The sequence below is a fragment of the Phyllostomus hastatus genome, unplaced genomic scaffold, assembly GCF_019186645.2.
Source record: "Phyllostomus hastatus isolate PE091 unplaced genomic scaffold, TTU_PhHast_1.1 phas_scaffold_78, whole genome shotgun sequence".
In the NCBI taxonomy this organism is placed as follows: Eukaryota; Metazoa; Chordata; class Mammalia; order Chiroptera; family Phyllostomidae; genus Phyllostomus; species Phyllostomus hastatus.
The window spans coordinates 65,649,751-65,677,427 of record NW_025334041.1 but is presented as its reverse complement, the minus strand read 5'-3'; the positions used below and the strand labels follow the sequence as shown (position 1 = coordinate 65,677,427).

Here is a 27,677-nt window from a genome sequence, read left to right as displayed (position 1 = left end):
AGTTTTGATGAAGGGACAGTGGTGAGAAAGATGGCGCCCACTTTAGGACCCTCGGGGTGGCGGTGGCGGCGGGGTTTGTCGGCTCGGGATGGGTCCAGGATATTTCTCCTTTTTCTTTTGTTGGGGTCTGAGCAGGGACCCCGAAAAGTCGGGGCGGGTCAGACGTTCGAGTACTTGAAACGGGAGCACTCGCTGTCGAAGCCCTACCAGGGTGAGGCGCCCGGGACTAGGTGGTCGTGCTCGGGGAGGGCTTCAGGACCTGAGTTCCTCGGTACAGACGGGCGGCCTCGGGCTTCGCGGCTTCGGAAACTGCCACCGGTGGGAGGGGGCCCATGGGGACTCCTGCCGCTTTGGGGAGCCACGGGCCTGCAGGGCAGGGGTCAGGCTTCCTCCACACCTACCCTCTCGCACCGCCCCGTACTTAGCGGTGGGTGTTTCCAGCGGGTAGTAACTGGGCTTTTGGAAGCGGGTAGGGCTAGGCCTGAACAAAGAGGAGAACGGTGTTGGACAGGAGGAATGTGGGAAGGGGAGGGGACTGCGAATAGGGGGCGAGCGATGGAAGCCCAGTAACAAGGAGCTTGTCTCTGGAGCTGTAGTTGTACTAGAAATAAAGCAAGAGGCAGAGCTGAGGTCGAACTTGGCCGAACTGAGACAGAAGATAAATCTGTTGCGGTTTAAAACACCTGTTTCCCAGTCTAGGAACCATATTGATGAAAGAGACTGGTAGCTTTGCTCTGTTTAGGGTTCGTAGGCCCTTAGGCTCAGCTTATCAACCAGAAAATGTGTATACTTGGCTGCAGAGAGGACCAAATCAGTGCAGATGGCGTGACACAAAGCCATCTTTGGTTGGGTAGGAGGACAGCAAACAAACACACACAAACTCCAAGTGCAAGAGCATTTGTTAAGCACCCTTAACACTGCTGTTAAGGGTGATTATTCGCTTAGCAGATGCATGGAGTGCCTCCTGTGTGTGGGTCTCTGCTAATGCTGTGGGTTATACAGACACAGTTCTCACTCCCAAGGGGCTTATAGTCTGAGGTATCTGGTGAAGTCGTGCTTGGATTGTTTAAAGAAACAAGGTGATTAAGCCCCAGAGGCCTGAGGATCAAGCTCTTTTTGGCTTAACCAGGGATTTTTTTTTAATGGTGCTACAATTAGTCACACATAAAAAAGGGAAGAATGGATTTGAGCAATGGTTAACAGTGGCATGGATAAAGTGATAGCTCTGATGTGCTTTGGGGTCTTTACCTGAGAAGGGCTTTGTGAAAGGAAGCTGTAAAGATCATAAGGATATAAAGTTTATGATAGAAAGTGGGAGATTGACATGAAAAGGGAAAAAAAGATGATAACTCCAGCTTTTGGAAGGCCTTGTGGTGGCTTTCTGAATGGGTTGGTGTTGAAGAATGTGAACTGATCTACTTCCTCTATGTAGGTGTGGGCACTGGAAGTTCCTCATTGTGGAATCTGATGGGCAATGCCATGGTGATGACGCAATATATCCGCCTTACCCCAGATATGCAAAGTAAACAGGGTGCCCTATGGAACCGGATGGTAAGAATCTTCCTCCTGTGTTGGTGACTCCAAAAATCCTAGAAAGTTCACCAGGGGCATGTTGACTTAATTTTACTGTTTATTTCCAGTATTCTATCTTCTGTGTTTATCAGGGGTTTTCATTTCATAGACTTTGATGACCTTCATAATGAAATCAAATATTTAGGGAAATGCTCTCCATTGCCCTAATTATAACAAATAACTCATTTTGATTCTGTTTTCTGAAATGTCTTCAATTCCTTATTGACTTGATAGTATGACTTCTTGAAGGTTAATAACTCATGTTTAGTTACTTTGCTTTGTAAAGTAGAAGACTTGTCTTCTAAATTTATCCCAAATTTCATTCCAGTTTCTTCTTCCCCTTCTTTGTTATTTCACTTTGAGGAGTCTAATTTTAAGTTTTATTTTCATGTGAAAGCCACTTTGCACCCTTGGTCATTTTATTTGTCCTTTGGACCTTTTCTAGTACATTGTCTTTCTTGAGGTGTGACGGCAAGAAGTGAATGTGGTGTTTCTGGTGCAGCTGCATTTTGTGTACAAGTGTAAGATGATGCTTTCTTTTTGGTTTCCAGGGCTCTTTGTAAGTCTTTTACTACCACTTTACTTTTGGGAATGACCTTGACGTCACCCTTGCATACCTTCTTTTGGGTTCACATAAGCTAAGAACTCACTATTCTGTGTTTTTTTTTTAATCATTAGGTTTAGATAAGTTGAATCTCGGAAAAGAGCACTATTTCTTCTGCCTGTTCATGTTATGTGTAGAGAATACTAAAGGAGCATAGGGAGAAGAGAAGTTTCAGCATGAGCCATTTGCACAAGCTGGTCCCTTAACCCAGACTATGGGGCTGAGCTTATTCCTAGACAGAGTGTAGGATGGTGTGTTGTGGTAGAGGAGGTGAAGGGCTGCCAGTTGAAAGACTCAGGTTGCAGATCTAGCTGTTTATCACCCACTGTGAGCCCTAGGAGGTTAGTTAACCTCTCAGTTTTCAGTTTCTCCATTTGTCAGATGTACTTCATAATTCTTGTTCTACTTGCCCACCAGGGTTGTTCTGAGAATAGGCATGAAAAAGCTGTGGAAAGTTAAAATGGTTACAGAAATGCACGTTGTTATGTTCTATATCCCTTACAAGGTTCATTGATGGAGGTCTCTCAGTTACTAAATGATTGTATCCAGGGCTAGCACTTTGCTTCTCTCTTGCTAGCAGTCTCTACATAACTTTTAGCAGCACTTCTAGTCTAGTTTCCAGTTTTCCTTTTTTGGATTTGCTGCTACCTGTATTTTTTGATAACTGACTGCCAGAAAGAACCTTGGGATTCGTTTCTGAGTTATTTAGATAGGAAGCACTGGTTTGAGCAGTGGTTCTCCAGTTTGGCTGACCATTGGAGTTGATACCTGGATCCCACCCCCAGAAATTCTGATTTAATTGGAATGGGGTGCTGTCTGGCCATTGGGATTTTTTAAAGCCCTCTAGGACTGGGTGAATCTAATGTGCAGCAAAGTTTCAGAACCACTATTAGACATAGTCCGGAGCAAAATTGTATAGCATTGTGCTACATGAGGCCAAGGATAAGTGGCAGACACCTGTTGGGTCAATGTGAACCTCTCTGGCCCTGCCCTCTTTCCAGGGGCATAAAGTCCACCCATTAGCTCCCTACCACTGAATTTTACTCTTGCCCTGAAATATAAATGTAACAGGAGAAAGATGAGAACCCAGAATGACTATAGAGAGGCTGAGTTCATCAGAGTAGGGTAAGCTGATGGAGATTTCAGGGTTTACTGGTGAATTTAGAAGTATCTGCACTCCTTTCATTTGGACCATGTACTCCCAATTTTAACACTTTTTGGAAGATTTCCCAGAAATTAAACTGAAAACTGAAAATGATCTAGCAACATGTTGCTTGAGAGCCAGAACAATCTATTTGGAGAGACTTCAGCTGAATCCTATTGGTCTGTCCACTCCTCCTTCTCTTTTTTCATGGTGAACTTTAACCAGGAACCTCTCTAAACCAAATACTCACTGTGGTTTCTACTTGAAAGTGTTCAAAATAGTGTCAACAATAAAATTTTTTTTTAAATAATTAAAAAAAGAAAGTGTTAGACTATTTGGAGTACTTACCTCCTTCTTCATTTTTCCAAGGTTTGCTACACAGTTCAAAAATAGAAACAGGTGTCTGATTCATACCCACCTCCTTAAATAAGGTTTTCCCATCAGAAGCTGTCCCTGTTGTGGGGGTGGGGTTGTTCTCTTTTGGTACATTTATGCTTCTTGATCACAGGCATGAGGTTTTGGGGGATTGTAACTTATGCCTCCTCATGGGAACTCCAGCTTATTCCTTAGCTTGCCATAGAGCCAAGTCTAACTAATTAGAGGTATGTATAGCATCTGTTAATTATTCTTGGAAACCTTTGTAAAATGACTTTGTCTTTCTTATTCTTTCACAATTCATAAGGCTTTGACCTTTCTTTAAATTCAAGCTTTTTAGAGTATATCTGTCAGAGAGGTGTTCTTAAGCTACAGATGAGATATTTTAGCCACCTGTACTCTACGGCCTGAGATGTTTTTCTGGATCTGTGTAGAATGATAGCAGCCTCATGTGGTGGTCTCGTGTCTTTTCCCACTTCAGAGCACTATACTGTTCCTATTGGGAGACATTGAGGGAAATTAAGAGGTTGATTTACTTTTTATATTAAATTTCATATAGAGTTGAATGACTCTATTTATTTAACTTTGTGACACAAACACTTAGCAAGTTTTAACCCTTAGCCTCATGTTACCTGCATGTATATTTTCCTAGTCCGTAGACTGCTGATGAGGGGTTTCACATTCATGCCCTTTATTGATCCCAATGTGTTTTTCACTTCAGCCATGTTTCCTGAGAGACTGGGAATTGCAGGTGCACTTCAAAATCCATGGACAAGGAAAGAAGAATCTGCATGGGGATGGCTTGGCAATCTGGTACACAAAGGATCGGATGCAGCCAGGTATTGGGACCCTAGGTTGCTTTTGTGTAAGGGGTGAATGACTGCTTTCTTTCTTTTTCTTTATTTAAAAGATTTTGTTTATTTATTTTTAGAGAGAGAGGAGGGGAGGGAAAAAGAGAGGGAAAGAAACATTGAGGTGCAAGAGAAACATCCATCGGTTTCCTCTTGTACACCCCCAGCCAGGGACATGTGCCCTGACCAGGAATCGGAACGGCAACCTTTTGGTTTGTGGGATGATACCCAACCCATTGAGCCACACCGGTCAGGACCCAACCTGCTTTCTCATGTGCCCTCTTTTTGAGAAGGGTACATCCCCACAATGCCAGCAATTTTTCCTCTCCCTTGATGTCTGTGGGTGCAGACTGGCCTGTCTAGTCTCTAGAGTGGGGTCTGAATCCTCATAAGGAGCCGAATTTGACTCATCCTGAGGTGATTCTTGCTTATTAGTTCTTTCTGATTTTCCTGTGACCCAATCTGGCCTGTTGACTAGGTGAAAGCAATGGCTCTCCCGAAGACTGATGACCCGGTGAGCAGATTCCTTCTGGGTGTTCATAGTGACCGATCTCAGCACTCCTGAGTTAGGAAAACAGTGTCTGTTTTTCCCTATTGTGTGGGAGCCCCAAGCAGATGGAAAATTCCAGCTGATTCAGCCTGATCTCTTTTGCAACAAGAAGTCAAATTTGGGAAATCAAATCTCTCTTAGGGGCATGGCCATCACCAAGTGTTGTGAAGCAGAATTCTTTAGGGGCGCCTCAGCAGCTAGTCAGGATCGGGGAGCAGATATAGTGCTAAACAAGGTCGCAGTGGCCTTTTCTCTTTCCCCTACCTTCAGTCGAAGCCACAGCTATTTATTGGCTGCTTGTTATAGGCCCTGTACTTTTCTGGGTGCTTTTACATGTATTTTCTCATCTTAATTGAGGCCTGAGAGGCATTTGAATTTTACTTTTTCTCCATCATAGTGATATATTATTCTTATTTCAACTCTTGACTTTTTTTCATTGTTCATCATCTGTTCTCTCTCTCTAGGGCCTGTGTTTGGAAACATGGACAAATTTGTGGGGCTGGGAGTATTTGTAGACACCTACCCCAATGAGGAGAAGCAGCAAGAGGTAATGGCAAGTGTCAGAGCTTAGGTCAGCCACATGGACGTTCCCATTCTCTGCTGTAGGAATGCTGTTCAGAAGGGAACAGAGAGGCTAGGAAGTGAGGGGTTCACTTCTGCTTTCTTCATCTACCGAACTTCAAAAGTTAATATCTTTGTCAGTGTTTTTACTGGAGAGATCTGTTTATGGTGCATAGTCTTTTGGGAATGGCTGTCTGAATGAGGGCTTTCTCTTCAATATTAATGGTGTTCTATGTTGGGCACATTAGGTGGTTGCTGGAAGTGAGCATGTTTGGCTAGTTGGTGATATGTCTGCGAGGCCAGCAGCACCAGAGCAAGCTGAATTTATGTAACTAAGCTCCCCTGATGATGTAATATATCACTGCTCTGTTTTGCAGCTTGCTCACCCTTTCCAGCATCCTTTTCTTCCTCCTCTTCTCAGACCTGAACAGCATTTCTCTTCTTCTCTAGAAAAGGCTATCAAATGAAAGGGATGGAATCTCAGGATTTTGTGGGAACCCAGTATCTGGCTGTTGGCAGAAGCTTCTTTCTATTTGTTAGCAAATCCTAGGGGTTCTTTAGTATTTTCTTATGCTAGCAACAGGTTGGTACTCTCTGCCCAATGGTCCCGCCATCATATGGTGGGAAAATGATAATGACAGGTTGTTGCTGGACATCCTATAACTGAATAATATTTAGCAAGAAAGGCAGGATTAGGAGTGGAGGTAGAACTCACTTTATTTTTAAGCCCTAAAATTTTCAAACTTATAAAAATATTGGGAGAACAGATCACTGTATATGCAACACCCAGATTCAGCAGTTTTTAACATTTTCCACAGAGTTCACCTTAGAGGATGTGGAGAGTAAGACCTGAGTTAGAATAAACTTTTGTTGTGGGTCAGTTACCAGAGTTGTTTCTGAGTCCCTCTTCACTCCACCGTCCTCAGGCCCTGAGAATCTTGAGCAAGACCAATATGATCCTTGTACTCAGTAGCACTGATGTGTGAGAATGCTGGTGGGGGTCTAGGGGATGTGGAAGGAAGACGGCAGCAGCATCTGATTGGGGCAGGACTTTGATGGTGGTGGTGGCTGTTGGGGAAGATTTTTTCCAGGACATGACATTTACATTGAAGTCTGCAAAATGAGGAACCAGTGAGGAAAGAGCATGTATTAAGGTGATGAAGTGAGAGAAGGGGTAACAATTGTAAGGACAAAAAAGGAATCAGAAAGAGATGAGGCCAAAGAGAAGAATAGAGCCAGCAGTGTTGCCATCGTGCACAGTTCCAGGAGCCACCGTTCACATTGCACTCTTTTGTATTAACACTGTTCTTTCTTGAGCATATTAACTGGCCACTGAGATTGAACACTGTCTCTTTGGGTGGGCAGTGGTTTGGCTATTTAGACCAGCACCAGAGCAGTCTGCATGTATGTGACTTACCCTCAGCACGCACACTGTTGGGCCAGGTATTGAAGGTGTTCCCATTAAGAAATATGGACTGTATTCTAAGGGGGTAAGTGCATTAAAGGATTTTAATGAGGAGCTTATCATGACTGGGTGTTTACTTGTGCTGAGGAAGTATTGGTGGTTAGAAGTGCATCAGAATAAGAGGTCTGGGCTTCAGGGACTAACTACAGTTTTAAATCTGCCTCTGTTTCTTCCAGAAATGAATTGTTCAAACTGTCTTGGCTTCCATTTCACTGTCAGATACTAGTAATTCTGGTTTGAGAGGGCAAATCCAATGAGCTTATTTTATAAGGATAGTAGCTGTTAATAAAAATTAGTTTCAGGTGGTAAAAAGTGGGCCTTCTTTTCTGGCTAGCAATTGTGGTTCTGACTCCCAACTGCACATTGGAATTACCTAGATAGTGTTTAAAAATGCTAGTGTCCAGACATAACCTCAGAGAGTCTGATTCCATTTGTCTTAGGTGAAATTTAGGCAACCTTACTTTCCAAAAGTCTCAAAGCTCTCCAGGTGAGTCACATGTATTGGCTATATATTGAGAACCCCTCACCCAACATCAGGTCCTTTTTTTTTATTGTTTGTTTATTAAACAAATTTTAAAATTAAAACTAAATTTAAAAAATGAATAAAACCAGTTTTGTTTACTACTTTGGCTATTTTGTGCTGGGCACTTTACAAGTACTGTCTTAATCCTCATCAAATCTCCTTGTAGTCAGTATTATTTTTCCCATTTTACCAGTGAGTAAACAGACACTTAGATAAATTAACTGTCTCAGAACAAGTAATATAAGATGGTGTCAGATTTTGAACACAGGTCCACCTGATTCCAGAAACGTGCTTTTAATTATGATGCTCTATTACTTCCCACCCACTGTTTTCTTCTGCAGGGTAGATTTCCTTGAGAATGTAGGCATTCACTATTCTCATGTGATCTGTGCAATTTCAGTTCTTAGAGCTTCTACTTGGTGAGTGCAGAGAACATAGAAAGTGTATTCCTTTCCACATATTAACAACCTGGACTATCTTAGATGTGTTTTGTTAGCAGCATGGTTTACTATGATATGATATGATATGATATGTAAGGGTGCCAGCTATTGTTCCATGCACTTTTACAGTTATTATTTGCGTATCAAAACAGTACTTTGGAGCATATATTATTTGTATCTGTACATTATGGGTAAGAAACTGAAGTCCAGAAGGCTAAAAAACTTGTGACACACAAATAGTGGGTTTAACTCCAATAATCTCAGCCTCATTATTTTCTTTATTATTTTCAGCACATGAGGAGAAGGTGACAAGTACAATACCTCTTAATAACTTGCAGATGTTATGTCATGTTTAGAAGATGTGCTGGATGAGGAGGACAAGGAGCTGATAGGAGGGGTGTGGAATAATAATTCATCAAATCCCTTAAGCTATTGTAGTGAAAATGTTTCCCTGGTTTCTTGTTTCTTTGTCACCAGAGTGTACATGACCTTGTTGCTCAACTCACTTGGTAGCACATTTGTTCATGAGGAAATACTGGGAGAATGCTAGCAACTAATAATGCATCTCGGAAGAGGTGAAGGGAGTTCAGCATATGAGTAGAGTTTGGGCTTAGCTATCTGAAATCAGGACAGATTGTCCAAAGTCACATAGTTTCCCCACCAATGATACAGGAATTGCAATTTAGGTGATTAAATGAGGAGCTTCAGTATTTGGGAGTACACGGTACTACTACCTGTGCTGCAATGAGGTTGCCAGATCATAAATGGTTGTTGAAATAATACTTGAAGAAATAGAAAATCTGGATAGATCTATATAAATAAAGTGATTGAATTAGTAATTTAAAATAATTCACAAAGAAAGGCCCAGGACCAGATGGTTTCACTGATAAATTCTAACAAATATATAAAGTAGAATTAATACAGAATTCTCCAACCCTTACAAAATGTAGAAGGAAGGGACACTACCAACTAATTCTTGAATTGGTATTACCCTGATACTAAAACTAGATAAGGATATCATAAGAAAACTATAGAATAATATCTCTTATAATTATAGGTGGAAAATCTATACAAAACACTAGCAAACCAAATCCAGCAGCATGTGAAGAGGATTATATACTATGACTGAGTATGTTTATCCTAAAATTAATGTTTGGTTTAATATCTGACAATTAATATGCTAGACTGTAGTAATAGAATAAAAGGCAAAAGTCATTTGATCATAGTAATAGATGTAGAGAAAAGTATTAGACAAAATATAATACTTCTGTGATAAGAAAAGTACTCAACAGATTAGGAATAGAAGGGAACTTCCTCAACCTGGTAAAGGGCATCTGGAAAACCCCCAGATAACATTACACTTCATTATAAAAGATTGAAAGCTTTCCTCCTAAGGTCAGGAACAAGACAAGTATTCTACTCTTGCCACTTCTATTCATCATAGCCCTAGGTGGTCTAGTCAGCACAAGTAGGCAGGAAAATAGAAGACATCTAGATTAGAAAGAAAGAAGTAAAACTCTTTCTGCTTGCAGTTGACATTATCTTGCATGTCAAAAACCCTAAAGAACCCACAAACTTAGAACTAATAAATGAATTCAGCAAGGTTGCAGGACACAGGAGCAACATACAAAAATCAGTTATATTTCTATATGTTTGCATTGAACAATTGGAAAATGAAAGTAAGAAAATTCCATTTATACTATTACCAAAAAGGAATAAAATGTTAGAAATAAATTTAAAGAACATATATTCTGAAAACTATGATATATTGTTAAAAGAAATTAAAGAATATCTAAGTAAATGGAAAGACATACCAGATCATGAATTAGAAACTTAGTATTGTTACGATTGTGACATTCCTCATATTAATCTACAGATTTGGTTATCAGAAGCCTTATTAGAAGCCAATCCCTATCAGAAGCCTAGCTGGCTTCTTTGATAAATTGATAAGCTGATCCTAAGATCAACAAAAATGCAAGAGAATCAGAATAGCTAAAATAATTTTAATAAAGAGCAAAGTTGGGGCACTCACACTTTCTGATTTTAAAATGTACTACAGACTCCAGTCAAGATGGCAGCGTAGGCAGACATGGCTTGTGTCTTTGCATGACCACATCAAAATTACAACTAAAAGAAGAACAGCCATCACTCAGGAATGGCAGAAATTGAGCTGAATAGAAGCCTGACTATGGAATTAAAGAAAGCACATCCATCCAGACTGGTAGGAGGGGCACAGAGGCAGAACAGGCTGGTCCCACACCCACGTGAATAAAAATTCAGGAGGGATATTTTGGGAGTGAGGAGTCACAGACCCACACCAGGACCCCCAGCCCAGGATTCCAATGCGAGGAAGATAAGTCTCCATAACTTCTGGCTCCAAAAACCAGTGAGGATTGAGTTTGTGGAAGAAACTTCTAGAGCCCCAGCAGCTCCTTGTAAAGAACCAACACACAGATTCACTTAGACATCATTGGCATATAGGGAAAAACTGAAGTGTCTGGCATCATGGTGAGCCTAGGCCATTGTCCCTTTGCTAAACCTCCCTCACAACAGAACCATTAAGCTGGTGGCATATCTGAGACTCTATCAACCTGGGTAACACTGACTCACCTTGGAGAGCCTCAAAGGCTTTGCCCCACCCAATTCACAGGCCCACGTAAATCACTTTTCCATAAGAATCGCTGGTCTTAGCTCCTAAATTCTATCCAACAGGCAACAGTTGCCTTTCAGTGAGCCCTAGTGACAGCCAGATTGCTTTACAGCTCAGTCAGGGTGGCCCTGGGCAATACACAGGCGGGGGCTAACCTTGGTCTGCACCATCTGAGAAACCCCATAGCCATCAAATCCAGTGGACAGCTACAGACCACATTGGAGCACCACCACCCTGCCCCTGCATAGCTGGTCCTCCGTGGAGGGCAGAGGTTGGTGGTGAGTGGTCACAGCCAATCCTTGCAGCTGACTGGCCTGGGTAAATCCCTCCCATTGATCAGCCCACACAAAGGGCGTACCTCGAACACCCAGCGTGAGTGATAGGGGAGATTGTGCCACTGGACCCTACAGGACACCTACTACATTTGGCCACACTATCAACACCTGGAGTCAAAGCAGCTGTAACTAATACATAGAAACAAACACAGGGAGGCTGCTAAAATTAGGAGACAAACACCGCCCAAATGAAAGAACAGATAAAAACTCCAGGAAAAGGTAAATGAAAGGGATATAAGCAACCTATCAGATGCAGAATCCAAAACACTATAAAGATGCTCAAGGGACTTAGTGAGGACCTTGGCAGCATAAAAATGGCCCAGTCAGAAAAGGAGGATACACTAATTGAAATACAGAACAATTTACAGGGAAACAACAGTAGAATGGATGAAGCTGATAATCAGATCAATGATTTGAACATAAGGAAGCAAAAACCAACCAATCAGAACAACAAGAAGAAAAAAGAATTAAAAAAATGAGGATAGTACAAACAGCCTCTGGGACAACTTCAAGAGATCCAACATTTGCATCATAGGGGTGCCCGAAGGAGAAGAGAAAGCAAGAAATTGGAAATCTACCTGAAAAAAATAGTGAAAGAAAACTTACCTAATTTGGTGAAGGAAATAGACCTGAAAGTCCAGGAAGCACAGAGAGTCCCAATTATGATGGGTGCAAAGAGACCCACTCCAAGACATCATAATTAAAAGGCCAAAGGTTAAAGATAAAGAGAGACCTTTTTTTTTGCAAACTGCTTTATTTTTTTTAAACTTTTAAAAACTTGCTCCAGTTATAGAGAAACTCTTAAAAGTAGCACAAGAAAAGAAGTTACCAGGTGGTTGCCAGATGGGAGGAGGGAGGGGGAGAATGGGTGAGGAGGTGAGTATTAAGAAGTACAAATAGGTGCCCTGGCCAGTGTGGCTCAGTGGATTGAGCTCCAGCCTGTGAACCAAAAGGTTGCTGGTTCAATTCCCAGTCAAGGCACATGCCTAGGTTTCAGGCCTGGTCCCTAGTGTGGGGGGTGGGGCGTGAGAAGCAACCACACATTGATGTTTCTCTCCCTCTCCCTCTCTCTACCTACTCCTCTGTCTAAAACTAAATAAATAAAATCTTAATAAAACAAAACAAAACACAGGCAGTTACAGAATAACCATGGGGATGTAAAGTACAGTGTAGGAAAAGGAGTAGCCAAGAACTTACACGCATGACCCATGGACATGAACATGGGGGGATTGCCTGAGGGAGTAGGGGGCGCTGGGTGGAGGAGGGCAAAGGGGAGAAAATCAGGATAAAAGTAATAGCATAATCAATTATAATTTTAAAAAATTACTACAAACCTCTGATAATAAAACAGTGTGGTATTGGCATAAAGACAGACCTGTAGATCAATGGAATACAATTGAAAGTTCAGAAGTAAATCATCACTTTTTTGAGCAATTGATTTTTGATAAGGGGGCTAAGACAATTCAATGGGGAGAGAATCGTCTTTTCAGCAAATGGTGTTGGGACAACTAGAAACCCACAGGGAGAATAATGAAGTTTCCCCAGCTCCACACCATACACTCAAGTGGATCAAAGAACTAAAAGTAAAAGCTAAAACTATAAAACTCTTAGGAAAATATAGGGTTAATTCTTCATGACCTTGGATCAGACAATGGTTTCTTAGATTTGACATCAAAAACAAGAGCCACAAAAGAAAAAAAAATAGATAAGTTGGACTTCATTAAAAAATGTGCTTCAAAGGTTACCATCAAGGAAGTGAGAGGACAACGCACAGGCTGGGAGAAAATAAATGTACATCATATATCTGATCAGGAACTTGTAGCAGTTTTTTATATATTCTAGATACAGTGCAATAATGAAAGAGACAACCCAATTAAAAAAATGGCCAAAACATCCGAATAGGTTATTTTCCCAAAGAAGTTATACAGATAACCAATAAACACAGGAAAAGATGGCTTCACATCTTAGCCAATAGGGACATACAGATAAAAACCACAATGAGGCCCTGGCTGGCGTAGCTCAGTGGATTGAGCGCGGGCTGGGAACCAAAGTGTCCCAGGTTCGATTCCCAGCCAGGGTACATTCCTGGGTTGCAGGCCATAACCCCCAGCAACCGCACATTGATGTCTCTCTCTCTCTCTCTCTCTCTCTCTCTCTCTCTCTCTCTCTCTCTCTCTCTCTCTCTCTATCTCTCTCTCTCCCTCCTTTCCCTCCCTAAAAATAAATAAATAAAATCTTAAAACAAAAAACAAAACTTTCACTGTTTCTGAATGAAAGTTTAAAAAAAAAAAACCACAATGAGATGCCACTTCACACTCACTTATACGGCTAAAACAGAAAAATCAGATTATAACATGTTGACAAATCTGTGGAGTTCTTGGAACCCTCATGCACAGCTGGTAGGAATGTAAAATGGACTAGTTGTTTTGGAAAACAGTTGAGCAGTTCTTCAAATGGTTAAACAGAGAGTTTATATGATCCAGCAATTCCAGTCCTAGGTATATACCCAAGAGAAATGAAAACATGTCTACATGAAAACTTTCATGTGAATGTTCATAGCATTATTCATGATAGCCAAAAAAATGACAACCACCCAGATGACCATCAACTGATGAGTGAATAAATAAATAGGATATATCCTTACAATGAGGTATTATTCAGCATTAAAGAGAAGCATTAATATGTGCTCCAATGTGGATGACCCTTGAAAATATGCTAAGTGAAAGAAGCCAGCCAGCAAGGTGACATTTTGTGATCCCATGTGTATGAACTGTCTAGAACAGGCAAATCTAGGAACAGAAATTAGAAGAGTAGATGCCTGAGACTGGGTTAGAGGATGGGAGTGGGGAGAGTGGCTGCTAGTGGGCACAGGGTTTCTTTTTGAGGCAATGAAAATGCCCTAAAATTCATGGTGGTAATAATAATCTTAACTCTGAATATACTAAAGGCCAATGAATCATAGACTTCAAATAGGTGAATGGTGTGGTGTATGAATTATATCATAGTATTGCTGTTTTGTTAAAATTGTTGACTAAAGCATGGCTTGATCATTTTTTCTCAGCTCTGTGGAGTCATCAGCTGATGGTCATGGTTTTTCATGAGAACCCAGATTTTGGTGAAAAGTTTCAGGGAACTCTAAGAGGGGAGTGTCTTTTTCAGTTGAAATAAGAGTAAGATGATAGAGAGCTTCTGGAAGGAGAGCTCAAAAGTGCAGCCCTTTGCAGCCTTGGCCCTCATTCTTCCCAGAGGCAGACACTGGGGCCTCACTCTGTGGAGGTGAGGCAAGTGGTAGGAGAGTGGGGAGAAAGCTCACTGCTCTTTCCAGGTATGGCCAGCTTGGAAGTCGAGTTTGCGACATATCCTATGTTTTTACTGTGGTAATTTTTTCCTCCTTCGAAGCTGCAAAAAAATTAACAATACTGTGTCATCCAGTGTAAAAACATATTCCCTCGGTGAAGACACTGATTCCTCTTGGTCTCTGTTGTTGGCAGAGAGAATCTTTATGTTATTAAAGGAACTTTATAACTTCTGAATTCTGTTATCATCCAACATGGATATGATTTACAGTTGTTGTTTTTTTAAGATTTTATGTATTTATTTTAGAGAGGGAAAGAGGGAGAGAAACACCAGTGTGCGGTTGCCTCTGATATGCCCCCTGTTGGGAACCTGGCCAGCAACCCAGGCATGTGCCCTGACTGGGAATCAAACTGGTGACCCCTTGGTTTGCAAGCCAGCACTCAATCCACTAAGCCACACCAGCCAGGGCTGACTTAGGGTTTTTGTTTCAGTCTCAGGTAAGGTAGTGTTTTCCAAGATACTCTTGGAAAATAGGTGGGGACAGTATTGACAAACTCTGATATGAGTAGGCTTTGAAGCTGAATTTTGGTAACAGCTAGTTTTTGAGGGAAGTAGAAATGTATGGCTTTCTGCTAGAATTGAGAGAAGTTGAAAATGTAATGTTTCTTTTCTGAGACTGAAAGAGGGAAAGAGGAAGGAGAAAAAAAGCAAGAACCCATGCTTAGCTCTGCGTTAGTTCTTTACCTTTCGGTTTTGACCCTTTTAAGAATATGACAAAAGTGGTTGGCTCACTGAAAGATATAGGTACACAGAGGATTTTACATACAATTTTAGGAGGTTCAGGAACTCCCCAAAGTAGGACTGTAGGTAGACAAGATCTTCTCATTAACAAGATGTATTCACCTACTATCAGACTGTTGAGCAGCAGCAAAATGGAGGTATACATATTAGGCTGGATTCTGAACCTTGGCAATTGTAATCAGGGTAGATAAATTATGAACTTCAGTATTTGGCATTTGGGCATACCTCAAGTTTAATGCTTTCTGATTTTAAAATACTCTTTATTGAAGTCCTCAAATTTGGGTTTATTCTAGTGGGGTCACAACTAAAATAAATGGGATTAAAATCATCCCATGAGTTTTAAGAGATAATGGTAATGTTCATGAATGTGAAAGTCTTCTAGGCAGTCAGCTGGCTGGTTTCACCCCTTTCATGTGTCCTCAGTTGAGGAGCTTTAAAACTTAGGGACAGAGTTCCTAGGATAAGTTAGCAGTAGTTTGGGGACTGCGGGAGCAGGGGCCTTCTCATGCTGCTCAGTAATGTGAGAATCTCACTGGTCTAACTTGTAGGAGGGGTATTGCTGAGTTATCCTGTCATCTTTGTATCCAGATTCCTGCATAAAGGGTATTGGGAGAAGATTGCTGTAAGACCAGCAACTTACAATGTTTTAAAAGCCTGAAAAATGTCTGTAGAAGTGACAGTGTATTCCTCTAGTGATCCAAGGGGAGGGTCACATGGAGGCATGAAAGGAGATGCTATAGAAGAGGCATTTGTTTGTTCTTATTTTTATATAAAAGCTCACTATAGAAAAATCAGAAAAGGCTAAAACAAAAGCAAAATGTACAAAACCTTTTAAAAAATAAGACATTGCATCACATGAACTTTCATTTAAAACTTTTTTGATACATAGAAAAATTGAGAATATGGCAAATACTAGATTCACATTAATCTTCTAAAAATTTTGACATAATTTCATACTTACAGAGGTTATAATACAACAAAGAATTAGGAGTGCTCTTTACCCAGATTCCCCAAAATGTTAATTTCTTACTACATTTGCTTTGCCTTTTCTTTAACTTCTGTGTGTGTCTGTTGGTCTCTGTCTGTACATATTTCTGAACTATACCAATACTCAGGAGTAAATTGGTTTCATGATATTCTCTTAATCCTAAATACTTCACTTGTTTTTCCTAAACACAAGGAATTCTCTTATATAACCATAGCACAGTGATAAAATCAGGAACTTAATATTGATATCAATACTATTACCTAATCTACTGAATTTATTCAGATTTCAACAGTTGTTCAAGTGTGTTCTTTAAGGGACAAGAAGATCCCAGATGCGATGTTGCATTCAGCTGTTAAATCTGTCTTTCCCTTAATCTGGATAAGGGAAAGATGCTAAATGTTTTATTATGACATTGTATATTTCTTTTTGGGGTATTAAAATGTTCTTTTAAAAATGATGTTCATGTGCTCACTTCGGCAGCACATATACTAAAATTGGAACGATACAGAGAAGATTAGCATGGCCCCTGCGCAAGGAAGACATGCAAATTCATGAAGCGTTCCATATTTTTCAATGATTAAAAAAATAATAATAAAAAAAAGAAGTAAAAAAATGATGTTCATAAAAAATTGATGTTTATAAAGATGGTTGCTTATTTTGTCATTATTGTTTTTAATAGGTCAGAAAAGTAACAAAGACAAACCCATTAACCCCCAAAATATTTTTGGAGATTTTACTGGCCCATGACAAGCCAGTGGTTTGGGAATTACTGTTCTAAACGATGTGTGTTTGGCTTTGTGCTTATATACGAGCACCTGTGAACAGGGTTTCTATCTAGAAATTCATTAATTTAGTTATAGATTGAATGAACATTTTTTGACACTCTCCTGAATGTGAGACACTGTACCAGATGCTTTTTATGTCTCATTTCATCTTCATAACTAACCCTGTGAGCTGTGCATTATTTTCCCTGCTTCTACTGAGGAGATAGAATCTCAGAGATGATGGCGTTCACCCAAGTTTATGGAGCCAGGAGTGGTCTATCTGACCGCAGTTGGAACCCAGCTCTCCCTGGTGACAGAGGCCATGTTTGCTTTTTTCTCTTCATTGTTCACAGCTCATGTGCTGTGGAATTTTAGTAATGGTTCATAAATCCCCAAGTTCACGGGTCTCCTTTCAATCAAGATATGCTGAAGGTACAATGATGTTTAGAGAACTTTTTTTTAAGTGGCCTTGCAGTACAAAAATGAGAAAGCATTTCTCCACCCTATAGAGAGCTATTTGTACAATAGCAGGAGTTCCTCATTTTTTGGTGACTCTTGGGTTAGGAATGAAACTGCCGCCTTTGCCTGAGTCAGTGTGATTCTTCAGTGTTCCGTTCTAGCTGCATATAGGCTGCCTTCCAAGGAAAGGAAATTGCCTCTGTGTGATATTAGTGGGTGCCTTAGAAACACTTCATGATCTCCTACCTGGGCATAGGAAATAAGATGCATTTAAATAATTACTAATAGTATGAAGGGCAAAGTTGGAAGCTAAGTCATGAGTTGCTGAAGGAGACAGATTTTAGCTCTAAAGCTGTGGGGCTCTGTCTAGTGCAGTGTTTCTTAAATTTGGCTGTCTGCGCTGCTTTTTAAAAAATAAACCTGTTCCCTACTCTCAACCTACTGAATGAGATTATGTGACTGAGGGACACACATGTACGTGCAGCCAAAAAGCTCCCCCAGGCGATCCTGAGGACCAAGTTGCCTCTGACTGCATAGCTGGATGCCACACCAGCCTTGGAAAGAATAAGGCCCCTTTAGGTTAAGGATGGTTCTCTTAGGCACTTCCTTGAGTTGGTACATGAAGCAAACCTTGGGATCATCAGAACTCCCCAGGGCATTTTTAATTCTTTCCTTTTCCTGACTGGCCACTGAAGTTAGAAGCTTTCTCGTCAAGCCCATTTCTGTAAAATGTTTGATAAGCACACTCACAAATCTGTTCTTCTAGATCAGCAAATTTCAACATTATTCATCTCATGGCACATGTAAACTAATTGCTAAAATTCTACTGCACACCAAAAAATGTATTTTTTGCTGACCTGACCAAAAAAAACAGGTATAAGTTTGATTTATTCATACCGGATGGCTGCTGTTGTGTTGGCTGTTGTCATTTTTCTTATTTGACAATCTAAGGAAGAAGAGGTCAGTGCTGCTGACTCAATAGTCAGGTATTGCATATTTTTAAAATTCTTGCAGCACAGTGGTTTAAAATAGCTATCCTAGATGTAGTTGTAGAAGAGTAGTTTTTTGGCAGTTTGATCATTCCCTGATTCATTTAATCTATTGCCGTAGCCCTGTATGTATTCCACCAGAAGCCTGAAGGAAAACAGCTGGGAGCTGCTCTGAGGCCCACCCTGAACTCCCTACTGTGGCCTCTAGAGCCCAGTGGGATCTGGCTTCTGCCTCAGCTCACACCAGCCTCTTCCTCACTAGCTTAGTTTCAGACACCCATGTCTTCTACGAATGTGCCAAACTCATGTTGCTTTTGGGGGACTCCCTCTAACTAACTCTCTTGGTCTCAGCTTAGATGTTGACTCCTAATCAATCTCTGTTGTGTCACCTCTTCATCATAGTATTCATCATAGTATTTATCACTGTCTGAAATGTTATTATCATTTGTCTCTTCCACTCTGTTGTCAGCTCCATGAGAGCAGGTACCTGTCTATGTTGTTTCCCATCAAACTTAAAGCATCTGGAATACTGCCTGGCTGGTAATAGGTGCTCAGGAAGCATTAGAGGAAGGAGTGCTTTGGGCCGTGCACTCCTCATGCACCCTCATGCACCTTTACTTCAGGGCAGGACTGTGCTGACCCTTCATTGGTATCTCTTGGTGCTAGAACTGTAGCAGTTTTCTGGAGCAAAACTAAATACCCTTGAGCTATTTGTCATGTTGCAACGTTCTTGTGGAGCTTGTCCTTGCCCACATGTAGGTTAGAGTGACAATAGCTATTTGGAAATATATGTCCGTAGGCCCAACTAGAGGGTAAACGATCTTTTAGGATTAGTGTTAATTTCACAGTCTGTCCACTCCTGGGCTGTATACATTCCAGGCATTAGCAGTATTCTGAGACCCTGCACAGTAAAGGACATCTTTTTACTTTTTTATTTTTATTTTTTAGATTTTATTTTTATAGAGGGGGGATGGGAGGGAGAAAGAGAGGGAGAGAGACAATGTGCAAGAGAAACATCGATCCATTGCCTCTTGCACACCCCCAACTCGGGACCTGGTCTGCAACCCAGGCATGTGCCCTGACTGGGAATCGAACCAGCGACCTTTTGATTTGCAGGATGATGCCCACCCCACTGAGCCACACCAGTCAGGGCAAAGGACGTCTTCACTTTGGAAGAACTCAGCCCTATTTGTCATTTTTGTCTCTCTCTTTGCAATAGAAATATTGCTGTCTGGGTACAAACCTGTGGCCTGATCTCCTGACTCTCAGAGACATAAGTGGGGACTGTTTGGATGATGAAATGCTGTGTGTTTCATAAAGCTTCTGAAAGCTTCAGGACCTTAGAGAGGTTTTCCTAGAGGACCTCTGGAAATCTGGTGATAGTAACACATCCTCCCTCAGGAAATGTACAAGCACCAGTGTATATAGTTTTGCCTATAATATTTAGGGGCGTAAGGACTTGAATGCCCTTCATAGACCCTAAATTTCTGTTTGAGGTTTAGATTGGTTTGCTTATCCACCACAGCTGGGTCTTGGCTCTTCCATGGCTGTTTCTTTCTGACTTGGTCTCCCGTCTTCTGTGCCCTCTCATTTTTAAACCTGTTGGACTCCCTCAGGCCCAGAAGAGGCGATACTCTCCAGGAGTCCAGGTACTCAGTTTTTGATCCACTATGGCCACCCTTTATTCCCTGTGTTCATCCAACATTTGCTACTGTTAAGTATCCATGTGGCTACTGATTCAAGAGTCACGAGTCTCTGATTTTGAGTGCAGCTTCTCTGTGCATGTTGACTGTTGGGGACAGTGTGGAATTCATTGAGTGGCATGTGTCATGTGACCTCTCCCTTCATCTACACTGCCTAGCACTGGGCTTGCTCTGGAATGGTTAGCTTATCATTTCTAAGGAAAAATTTGCTCCTACAACTCTGTTGGAGAGAGGGCCTCTGAAGTAGGTGGGGAAATGGGTGGGATTTGGGGAAACCTGCAGTGGGAGAACTTTGCCCTGTGTATTATTGGGAGAAGTTGTGTGTGACTAAAGCTTAAATGGGCTGGAAGTTTTTTTGGCTAAGAACAGTCATCTTGGCTGGAGAACACCATCCAGAAGCCTGGTTCTGGCAGTGCTCTTTCTGAGTCTTAATCCATTCAGCATTATGTGCTCATAGGATTTAGAATTTAAAAGGAGCTATCCTGAATGGAAAGATTTCCCTGATCAAACAGGTATTTTCAGAATACCTGTTGTGTGCAAAACGCTTACTCTGGGGTGGCAGGGGCCGGGGTGGCGCGGGGGATATGGGCCTAGGTGGAGACATGTAAAGGAGCATAATAAATTATTTTATTCAAGAAGTTGACATGGCAGTGGGTAGATAGGTACATACACATAAAAAGAAAGCCACTAGTCTGAGGCAGAATACCCGTGCAGAATGTTTATCTCTGGGAAGAGATTGAGAGTCAGACTCCAGAGCCTTAGAAGAGGATTCCTGAAGTCAAGTACAGAGTTCAGTCGCTTACTGGGCCATATGGTTTTGAGTGTGGGTTCTCGTGGATTGTTAACGATGTGCGCAGGCATTCCTAGGAGCACTTCCTTACTGTCCTCTGCTTCTCCTTCCCTACTTTCCTAGCGGGTGTTCCCCTACATCTCAGCCATGGTGAACAATGGCTCCCTCAGCTATGATCATGAGCGGGATGGGAGGCCAACAGAGCTGGGGGGCTGTACAGCCATTGTCCGAAATCTCCATTATGACACCTTCCTTGTGATTCGCTATGTCAAGAGGCATTTGACGGTGAGTCTCTGTTCTGGAGCAATATGGCTGTCTGGTTCCTACTCCCATGGCCTGGCCCTGATTTCTCTCCTTTTTATTTTAGATAATGATGGACATCGATGGCAAGCATGAGTGGAGGGACTGCATTGAAGTGCCAGGGGTCCGCCTGCCCCGGGGTTACTACTTTGGCACCTCCTCCATCACGGGGGATCTTTCAGGTATTGCCACATGCACTTCTTATTTGCCCCAACTGAAGTCACATCTTGGTAGCCAGGCCTTAGTGATGGTGAGGCTTCTCAGAAGAGAGAGACAAACAGAACTCTGGGAAACAGATACCCTAAAAGTGTTTATCTTCCTGCATTCCCATGCCCAGATTCCTTAAGACCCCAGGCTTAGGTTGTCTTCAAACAGCTGTCCCAGGAGATAGAGCTATGGAAAAGTAGTTTGCCTCTTTGTGGAGCCACCTCTCCAGCTTGTGTTTTAAGGTCTGTACTTTCCTGTTTCTGGTGCCATCTTTCTAGTCCACTTCCTCTCTTTCCCCTCCTAATATACTCAGTTTCCCTTCTCTTAACAGGGCTTCCCCACAGCTCTGCCATCCCTCTTCCAACTGATACTGAGGCCCTCCTTTATGGCCAGACTTGTGACTGTCACATGTGGAGATGCTCCTGTTTCCAGCCATCCCCCTCTGAACATGTTGCCCTGGATCTGTGTCTCTGCCGTGATGTAAACACTCTTCTAGTGGAAGTTACTTCTGTGTCCAGGCCGTGTGTGGCACTCTGTTCTCAGTCCTTGCTCTGTTTCCTCTTCAGGTCTTTTATTTTTCTTTAGTGAGAGAAGGGAGGGAGTGAGGAAGAGAAGCATTGATGTGAGAGAGAAACATTAATTGGTTGCCTGTTATACGCATCCCATCCAGGGCCAACCCACAACCCAGGCATGTATGTGTCCTAACCAGGAATCAAACCCGTGACCTTTCTGTCTATGGGACAATGTTTCAACCAACTGGGCCACACCAGCCAGGGCTCTTTAGCTCCTTTGACCATTTGCCTTGAGGGTCTTACCTGCCATGACATTTGCGGCACTGACAATACCTGCTGCTTTTCCTTTCCCTGCTCTTTAGGACTTTCTTTCTCCTTGTCCAGATTTGTGGCTTCTCCCCTTTTTAAATTATTTATTTATTTTTTAAAGAATGGGGAAGAGCCCTGGCTGGTGTGTGGCTCAGTGGATTGAGCACTGGCCTGCAAATTAAAGGGTCGCTGGTTTAATTCCTAGTTGGTGCACGTGCCTAGGTTGCTAGCCCAGTCCCCAGTGGGGGGTGCACGAGAGGCAGCCACATGTTGATGTTTCTCTCCCTCCTTTTCTCCCTCCCTTCCCCTCTGTCTAAAAGTAAACAAAATCTTTAAAAAAAAAAAAAAAAGAATGGGGAAGGGAGAAAGAGAGAGAGAGAAACTCTATCAGTTGCTTCTTATACATGCCCCGACGGAGTGCACTGAACTTGCAACCCAGGTATGTGCCCTGACCAGGAATGGAACCCGCCAACCTTTCACTTTGTGGGATGACACCCAACCAACTGAGCCACATGGGTCAGGGCTCGATTTATGGCTTCTCTCTATTTGCTTCTTCTCCCCCTTGGCTTTAGCCCCAATCATAACATTATTTGAGAAGAGGTAAAGAACTGAACGCACAGGTTTTTTTAAATCCATAATTTATTACGAATAAAGCTAATAGGACACAGAATTTTCTTCTGGCAGAAAGGAAAGGCAAACATTCATGGGAATGGGCAGCAGCTGCTCGGTTCCAGCCATCACTGCCAAGAGAAAATGTGGGCTCAGTCAGACCATGCTTTAGTTTTTTAAGAGAAACTGGGAACTTGGATCTCTAAAATGAAATCTAATTTTTTAAATTCTGGCTTTTTAAAAATATATTTTATTGATTATGCTATTACAGTTGTCCCATTTCCCCCTTTACTCCCCTCCACCCTGTACACCCTGTACACCCTGTTCTCCCACCCACATCCCCCCCTTTAGTTCATGTCCATGTATCATACTTATCAGTTCTTTAGCTTCTACATTTCTCATACTGTTCTTACCCTCCCCCTATCTATTTTCAACCTACAATCTATGCTACTTATTCTCTATACCTTTTCCCCCTCTCTCCTCCTCCCACTCCCCTGTTGCTAACCCTCCATGTGATCTCCATTTCTGTGGTTCTGTTCCTGTCCTAGTTGTTTGCTTAGTTTCTTTTTGTTTTGCTTTAGGTGTGGTTGTTAATAATTGTGAGTTTGCTGTCCTTTTACTATACATGTTTTTTTTTAATCTTCTTTTCTTAGATAAGTCCCTTTAACATTTCATAAAATAAGGGCTTGGTGATAATGAACTCCTTTAACTTGACCTTATCTGAGAAGCACTTTATCTGCCCTTCCATTCTAAGTGAAAGCTTTGCTGGATAGAGTAATCTGGGATATAGGTCCTTGTCTTTCATGACTTGGAATACTTCTTTCCAGCTCCTTCTTGCCTGCAAGGTCTCTTTGGAGAAATCAGCTGACAGTCTGATGGGAACTCCTTTGTACTTACTATCCCCTTATCTCTTGCTGCTTCTAGGATTCTCTCCTTCATTTTTACCTTGGCTAATGTAATTATGATGTGCCTTGGTGTGTTTCTTCTTGGGTCCAACTTCTTTGGGACTCTCTGAGCTTCCTGGACTTCCTGGAAGTCTATTTCCTTTGCCAGAATGGGGAAGTTCTCCTTTATTATTTGTTCAAATACGTGTTCAATCTGTTACTTTTCCTCTTCCCCTTCTGGTACCCCTATGATTTGGATGTTGGAACGTTTAAAGATGTCCTGGAGGTTCCTAAGCTTCACCTCGTTTTTTTTGAATTTTTATTTCTCCATTCTTTCCTGTTTGGTTGTTTCTTTCTTCCTTCTGGTCCACTCCATTGTTTTGAGTCCCAGCTTCCTTCCCATCACTATTGGTTTCCTGTGCATTTTCCTTCATTTCTTCTATGGTAACCTGCATTTGTTCATCTAATTTGCACCCAAAATCAACCAATTCTGTGAGCTTCCTGATCACCCGTGTTTTGAACTGTGCATCTGATAGATTGGCTATCTCTCGGTTGCTTAAAAGGATGAGTCCTGGGGCATTGATTTGTTCTTCTGTTTGAGCCATCTCTCTCTCTCTCTCTCTCTCTCTCTTTTTTGGGTCTGGTCGCTCCTGTTACGGTGAGGGGCGGAGCCTTAGGTGTTTACCAGGGCTGGGCACCCCAGTCACTAGATTGTGATGTTGTATGTGGGGGTGGGGTTGGGAAGGAACAATGGCAGTAGCTCTGTTCTCCATGGGACCTCAGTCCCTTGGGTTGCATGCTCTGCCCTGCTCCACAATCGCCGCCTCACTGGATCTGCCAGCTGCCACTTGTGTACTCAGGGTCCACCCGCTGCGATCCTACCTGCATGCCCCCGGTTGCCTTAAGCGCCCAACTCTCTCTGCTCTCGCCGCGACCTGAGCCTGGCTGCTTGTCTCTGCCCCTCCTACCGGTCTGGATGAACGGATCTACTTCAACTTCTTGGCTGTCTGACTTCCATTCAGATAAATTCTCTGTCAGTTCTGGGTGTTGTTCTGCCTCTAAATTGTTGTTGTTCCAGTCTTGGTTGTGCATGGAGCTACAGTGCGTTCACCTGTGCCTCCATCTTGGCCGGAAGTCAAATTCTGGCTTTTTTAAAACTCAACTTTATTGAGATATATTTTCCACAGAATAGAAGTACATAGTTTGAAGTGTTTTGACAAATATTTACACCTATGTCCTCACCTCCACAGTCAAGCTACAGAGAGTGTTTCTGTCACTTCAAGACGTTCCCTGTGTCCCTTTGCAGCGTTCTCCCCTCACCTTCTGCTTTGGTAGCCAGGCTCTAACTACTATGAGACAGGCTGCAGCTGTGGGACAGAGCTCACCTTGGCTCAGGGACAGGAGGCACAAGCTTTAGATCTTTGCTATGCAATCTTGTTACATGACTCAAGTTGAAAGCGGTGTCCTTGTCTACTTTGAATTTTCCTTTGAATTTATAGGTTTCTAGGGCCTGTCGGTTAACTGCCTATTGTACTTTTCAATGGGAAGTTGTTCTCAACTGTTAGAAATGATCAAAGAGAATATAGTCAATTTTTGTTTGTCCTAAGGCGTCCTTTGCTCAAGGTTTTGGGTGGTAATGCCTAGGTTAGTAGGTCTGTGTTCTCTGCCCATAGGTTGTCCCTCAATAGAAACTGTGTCATCCTCTTAAGGTCTTTCTTGTTGATATTTTCTTACCATTAATGCAGCAGATTATTGAACATGCTGAGAAAGTTGGGACATGTTCCAGATGTCCCAGCCTTTGGTGCCCCACGTTGTGAGGAGTGTTGCCCTGGCTTTTTATTCTGTCCATGGGTCAAACTCAGCCCTAGCAGTGAAAATATCTAATTGAAAGCAAATCTAGATTTTTCTATCTAGGGATTCTCTAAAGATTCTGAGTCCAGGCAGGTGTAGATGCCATCCTAGTAATAGAAATGGCAAGAAATCCAGTCCCTGATAACCAACCAAGTAGCCATGAGCTAGCTCTATGGCATGGAGATTTGTGGTATACATAGTCATAGTTACAAAGAGCCACAAAGCATTAGGCCCAGTCAGGAAGGGAAACGTTTTGTTACGTGCCACAGCTGAGCCCTGCAAGCAGCCATCAAACTGCTGCCACCGGGAGGCCCTTTCCTGTCTTGCAAGTGTGTCGTTTCCATCAAAGGGAAGCTCAGTGCTGCTGGTTCTCCTCTTACTATTCTGGAACATTTTATGTATCATGGAGGAATTCATTCTTGTATTATCTCTAAATTTGTAAATTATGTAGGTAATGCTTGTTAATAAAAGCTTTCAATATGGAATAATATAGAATATTCCTGTTCCTTATTTTTATTAGATGAGAAAACAGGCCACAATTATTCTTTCAAGGTTGTTGCTATTTAGGTGTGAATCAGAGGCTTGAGCCCAGATACTCCAAGATACCTCTTTTTGAGAGGGCTTGAGCAATCCATGTTTTTTTTTTCTTTAGACAACCATGACATTATTTCCCTGAAGCTATTTGAATTGACAGTGGAGAGAACCCCAGAAGAGGAGAAGCTGCATCGAGATGTGTTCTTACCCTCGGTGGACAACATGAAGCTGCCCGAGAGTGAGCACAGGGACCCTGGGAAGCAGCCCGTGGTGGGAGAGGAATCGCAATACTGGGGGTGGGCTGAGGGACCTGCAACCCTCACCTCGCAGGACCATCTCCTCTCTGTCCTTCCTCTGCCCAATATGGAGCACTGCCTCCAGGTTACAGATGAGCAGCTGCTTCATTTTAGATTAAAGCATCTGGAAAGGGAGAGTGAGCTCTGGCTCCCAGAAATGGGCATCAGGTCCTGGGGCATTAATAGCTTGTTGGGTGGTCTTTCCCAGTAGGGTAGGCTCCCTGGTGCTGACTTTCTTCTCTTTCACTTCCTCAGTGACAGCCCCTCTGCCACCCCTGAGTGGCTTGGCCCTCTTCCTCATCGTCTTCTTCTCTCTGGTATTTTCTGTATTTGCCATTGTCATTGGGATCATACTCTATAACAAGTGGCAGGAACAGAGCCGAAAGCGTTTCTACTGAGCCCTTCTGTGACCACCAGCCCTGTGCTGTCACCATGAGGTGTGGGAGCAGCAGGCGCTCTCCTGAGCGCATAGCCCGGCAGTCTTCTTCAGTGTCCAGCAGCTGGTCAGGGACTCTGTTCTGTCACTGGAGCTTTAAATTCAGGGACACTGTATTCCCATGGTCATCCTTGAGGACCTCTGTCTCTGGTTCAGGAAGCCCACCCACCCCAGGGCAATGCTTCTGTGATGTGCCTTTCCCTGCAGTCTGTCTACTGGGAGCGCAGAGGGATGGAGATAGTACCTGCTGTTATGATGCCAAGATCACAGAAAAGAGCTTCATTGCCCTGGCTGCCTTGATGTGGGACTCAGGACCCTTACCCTTCTCATTTAAATTTGCAAAGAACAGAAAACTGATAATTCCTCATACCTTCCTGACATCCATTCATTGGTTTTTGCTTTTTGTCTGAGCCTTTCTTCACCTGAGGAGGTCTCCTTGGAAATCTGGATGGAAACTTCTCCACTTTGCCTTCCTCTCCCTCCTTTTATTGTCCTCTCCAAATGCAGCCTGAGCTTGAGAAGACATTTTATGCCTCTCTGTTGGGGTCTGAGCCTGCAGAACAAATATATTACACTGACCCTCACTAGGTGTCCATTGGAAGAGAGCTTTCAGCGTTGGCTTGCTGCTCTAGCCTTTGCTCGTCAGTGTGGATCCTGGTTCTGTTGGTGTGTTTTTGATTTTCCCAATTAGGTACCATTAGGCCCTTAGTCATGTTTGGCTGGAAGTTGGTGTACAAGTCAAGAGAATCTTGGAAGATCTCAGGATAAAATAGGAATAATTGTGATACTAATCTGCTCCAGGTTTTGACACCAAAAGCAATGTTTGCCGTGTGATCTGACCACCTGGAGATGCTTCTGGACCATCTGGAGCTTTCTTA

General features: G+C 42.4%; 1 protein-coding gene and 1 non-coding gene across 6 annotated transcripts; both read left to right on the top strand.

The window, feature by feature from the left end:
* On the top strand, positions 1–27,383 carry LMAN2L (lectin, mannose binding 2 like). Of its 5 annotated transcripts, none has more exons than XM_045827172.1 (9): positions 2–21; positions 1,433–1,551; positions 4,417–4,534; positions 5,561–5,643; positions 19,985–20,017; positions 20,985–21,146; positions 21,229–21,343; positions 26,186–26,305; positions 26,619–27,383. In XM_045827172.1, the coding sequence occupies exons 2-9, from the start codon at positions 1,468–1,470 to the stop codon at positions 26,759–26,761; spliced, it is 858 nt and encodes a 285-aa protein (XP_045683128.1). In that variant the 5' UTR covers positions 2–21; positions 1,433–1,467; the 3' UTR covers positions 26,762–27,383. The 5 variants fall into 5 exon arrangements, with proteins under 5 accessions (XP_045683130.1, XP_045683128.1, XP_045683129.1 ...); XM_045827170.1 differs by lacking the exon at positions 2–21 and adding an exon at positions 28–211; XM_045827174.1 differs by lacking the exon at positions 19,985–20,017 and having other exon boundaries at positions 1–211.
* LOC123812214 lies at positions 16,621–16,727 on the top strand. The gene has a single exon (XR_006784503.1). It is a non-coding gene; the product is annotated as a U6 spliceosomal RNA (small nuclear RNA).
* Positions 27,384–27,677: the final 294 nt, after the last annotated feature.

Excerpts from the sequence above, each read along its gene's own strand:
- LMAN2L (XM_045827170.1), top strand. The coding sequence starts at position 31 with ATGGCGCCCACTTTAGGACCCTCGGGGTGGCGGTGGCGGCGGGGTTTG. Across the intron at positions 1,552-4,416 it reads GTGCCCTATGGAACCGGATG|CCATGTTTCCTGAGAGACTG; the intron begins GTAAGAATCTTC and ends TTTTCACTTCAG. Across the intron at positions 4,535-5,560 it reads AAAGGATCGGATGCAGCCAG|GGCCTGTGTTTGGAAACATG; the intron begins GTATTGGGACCC and ends CTCTCTCTCTAG.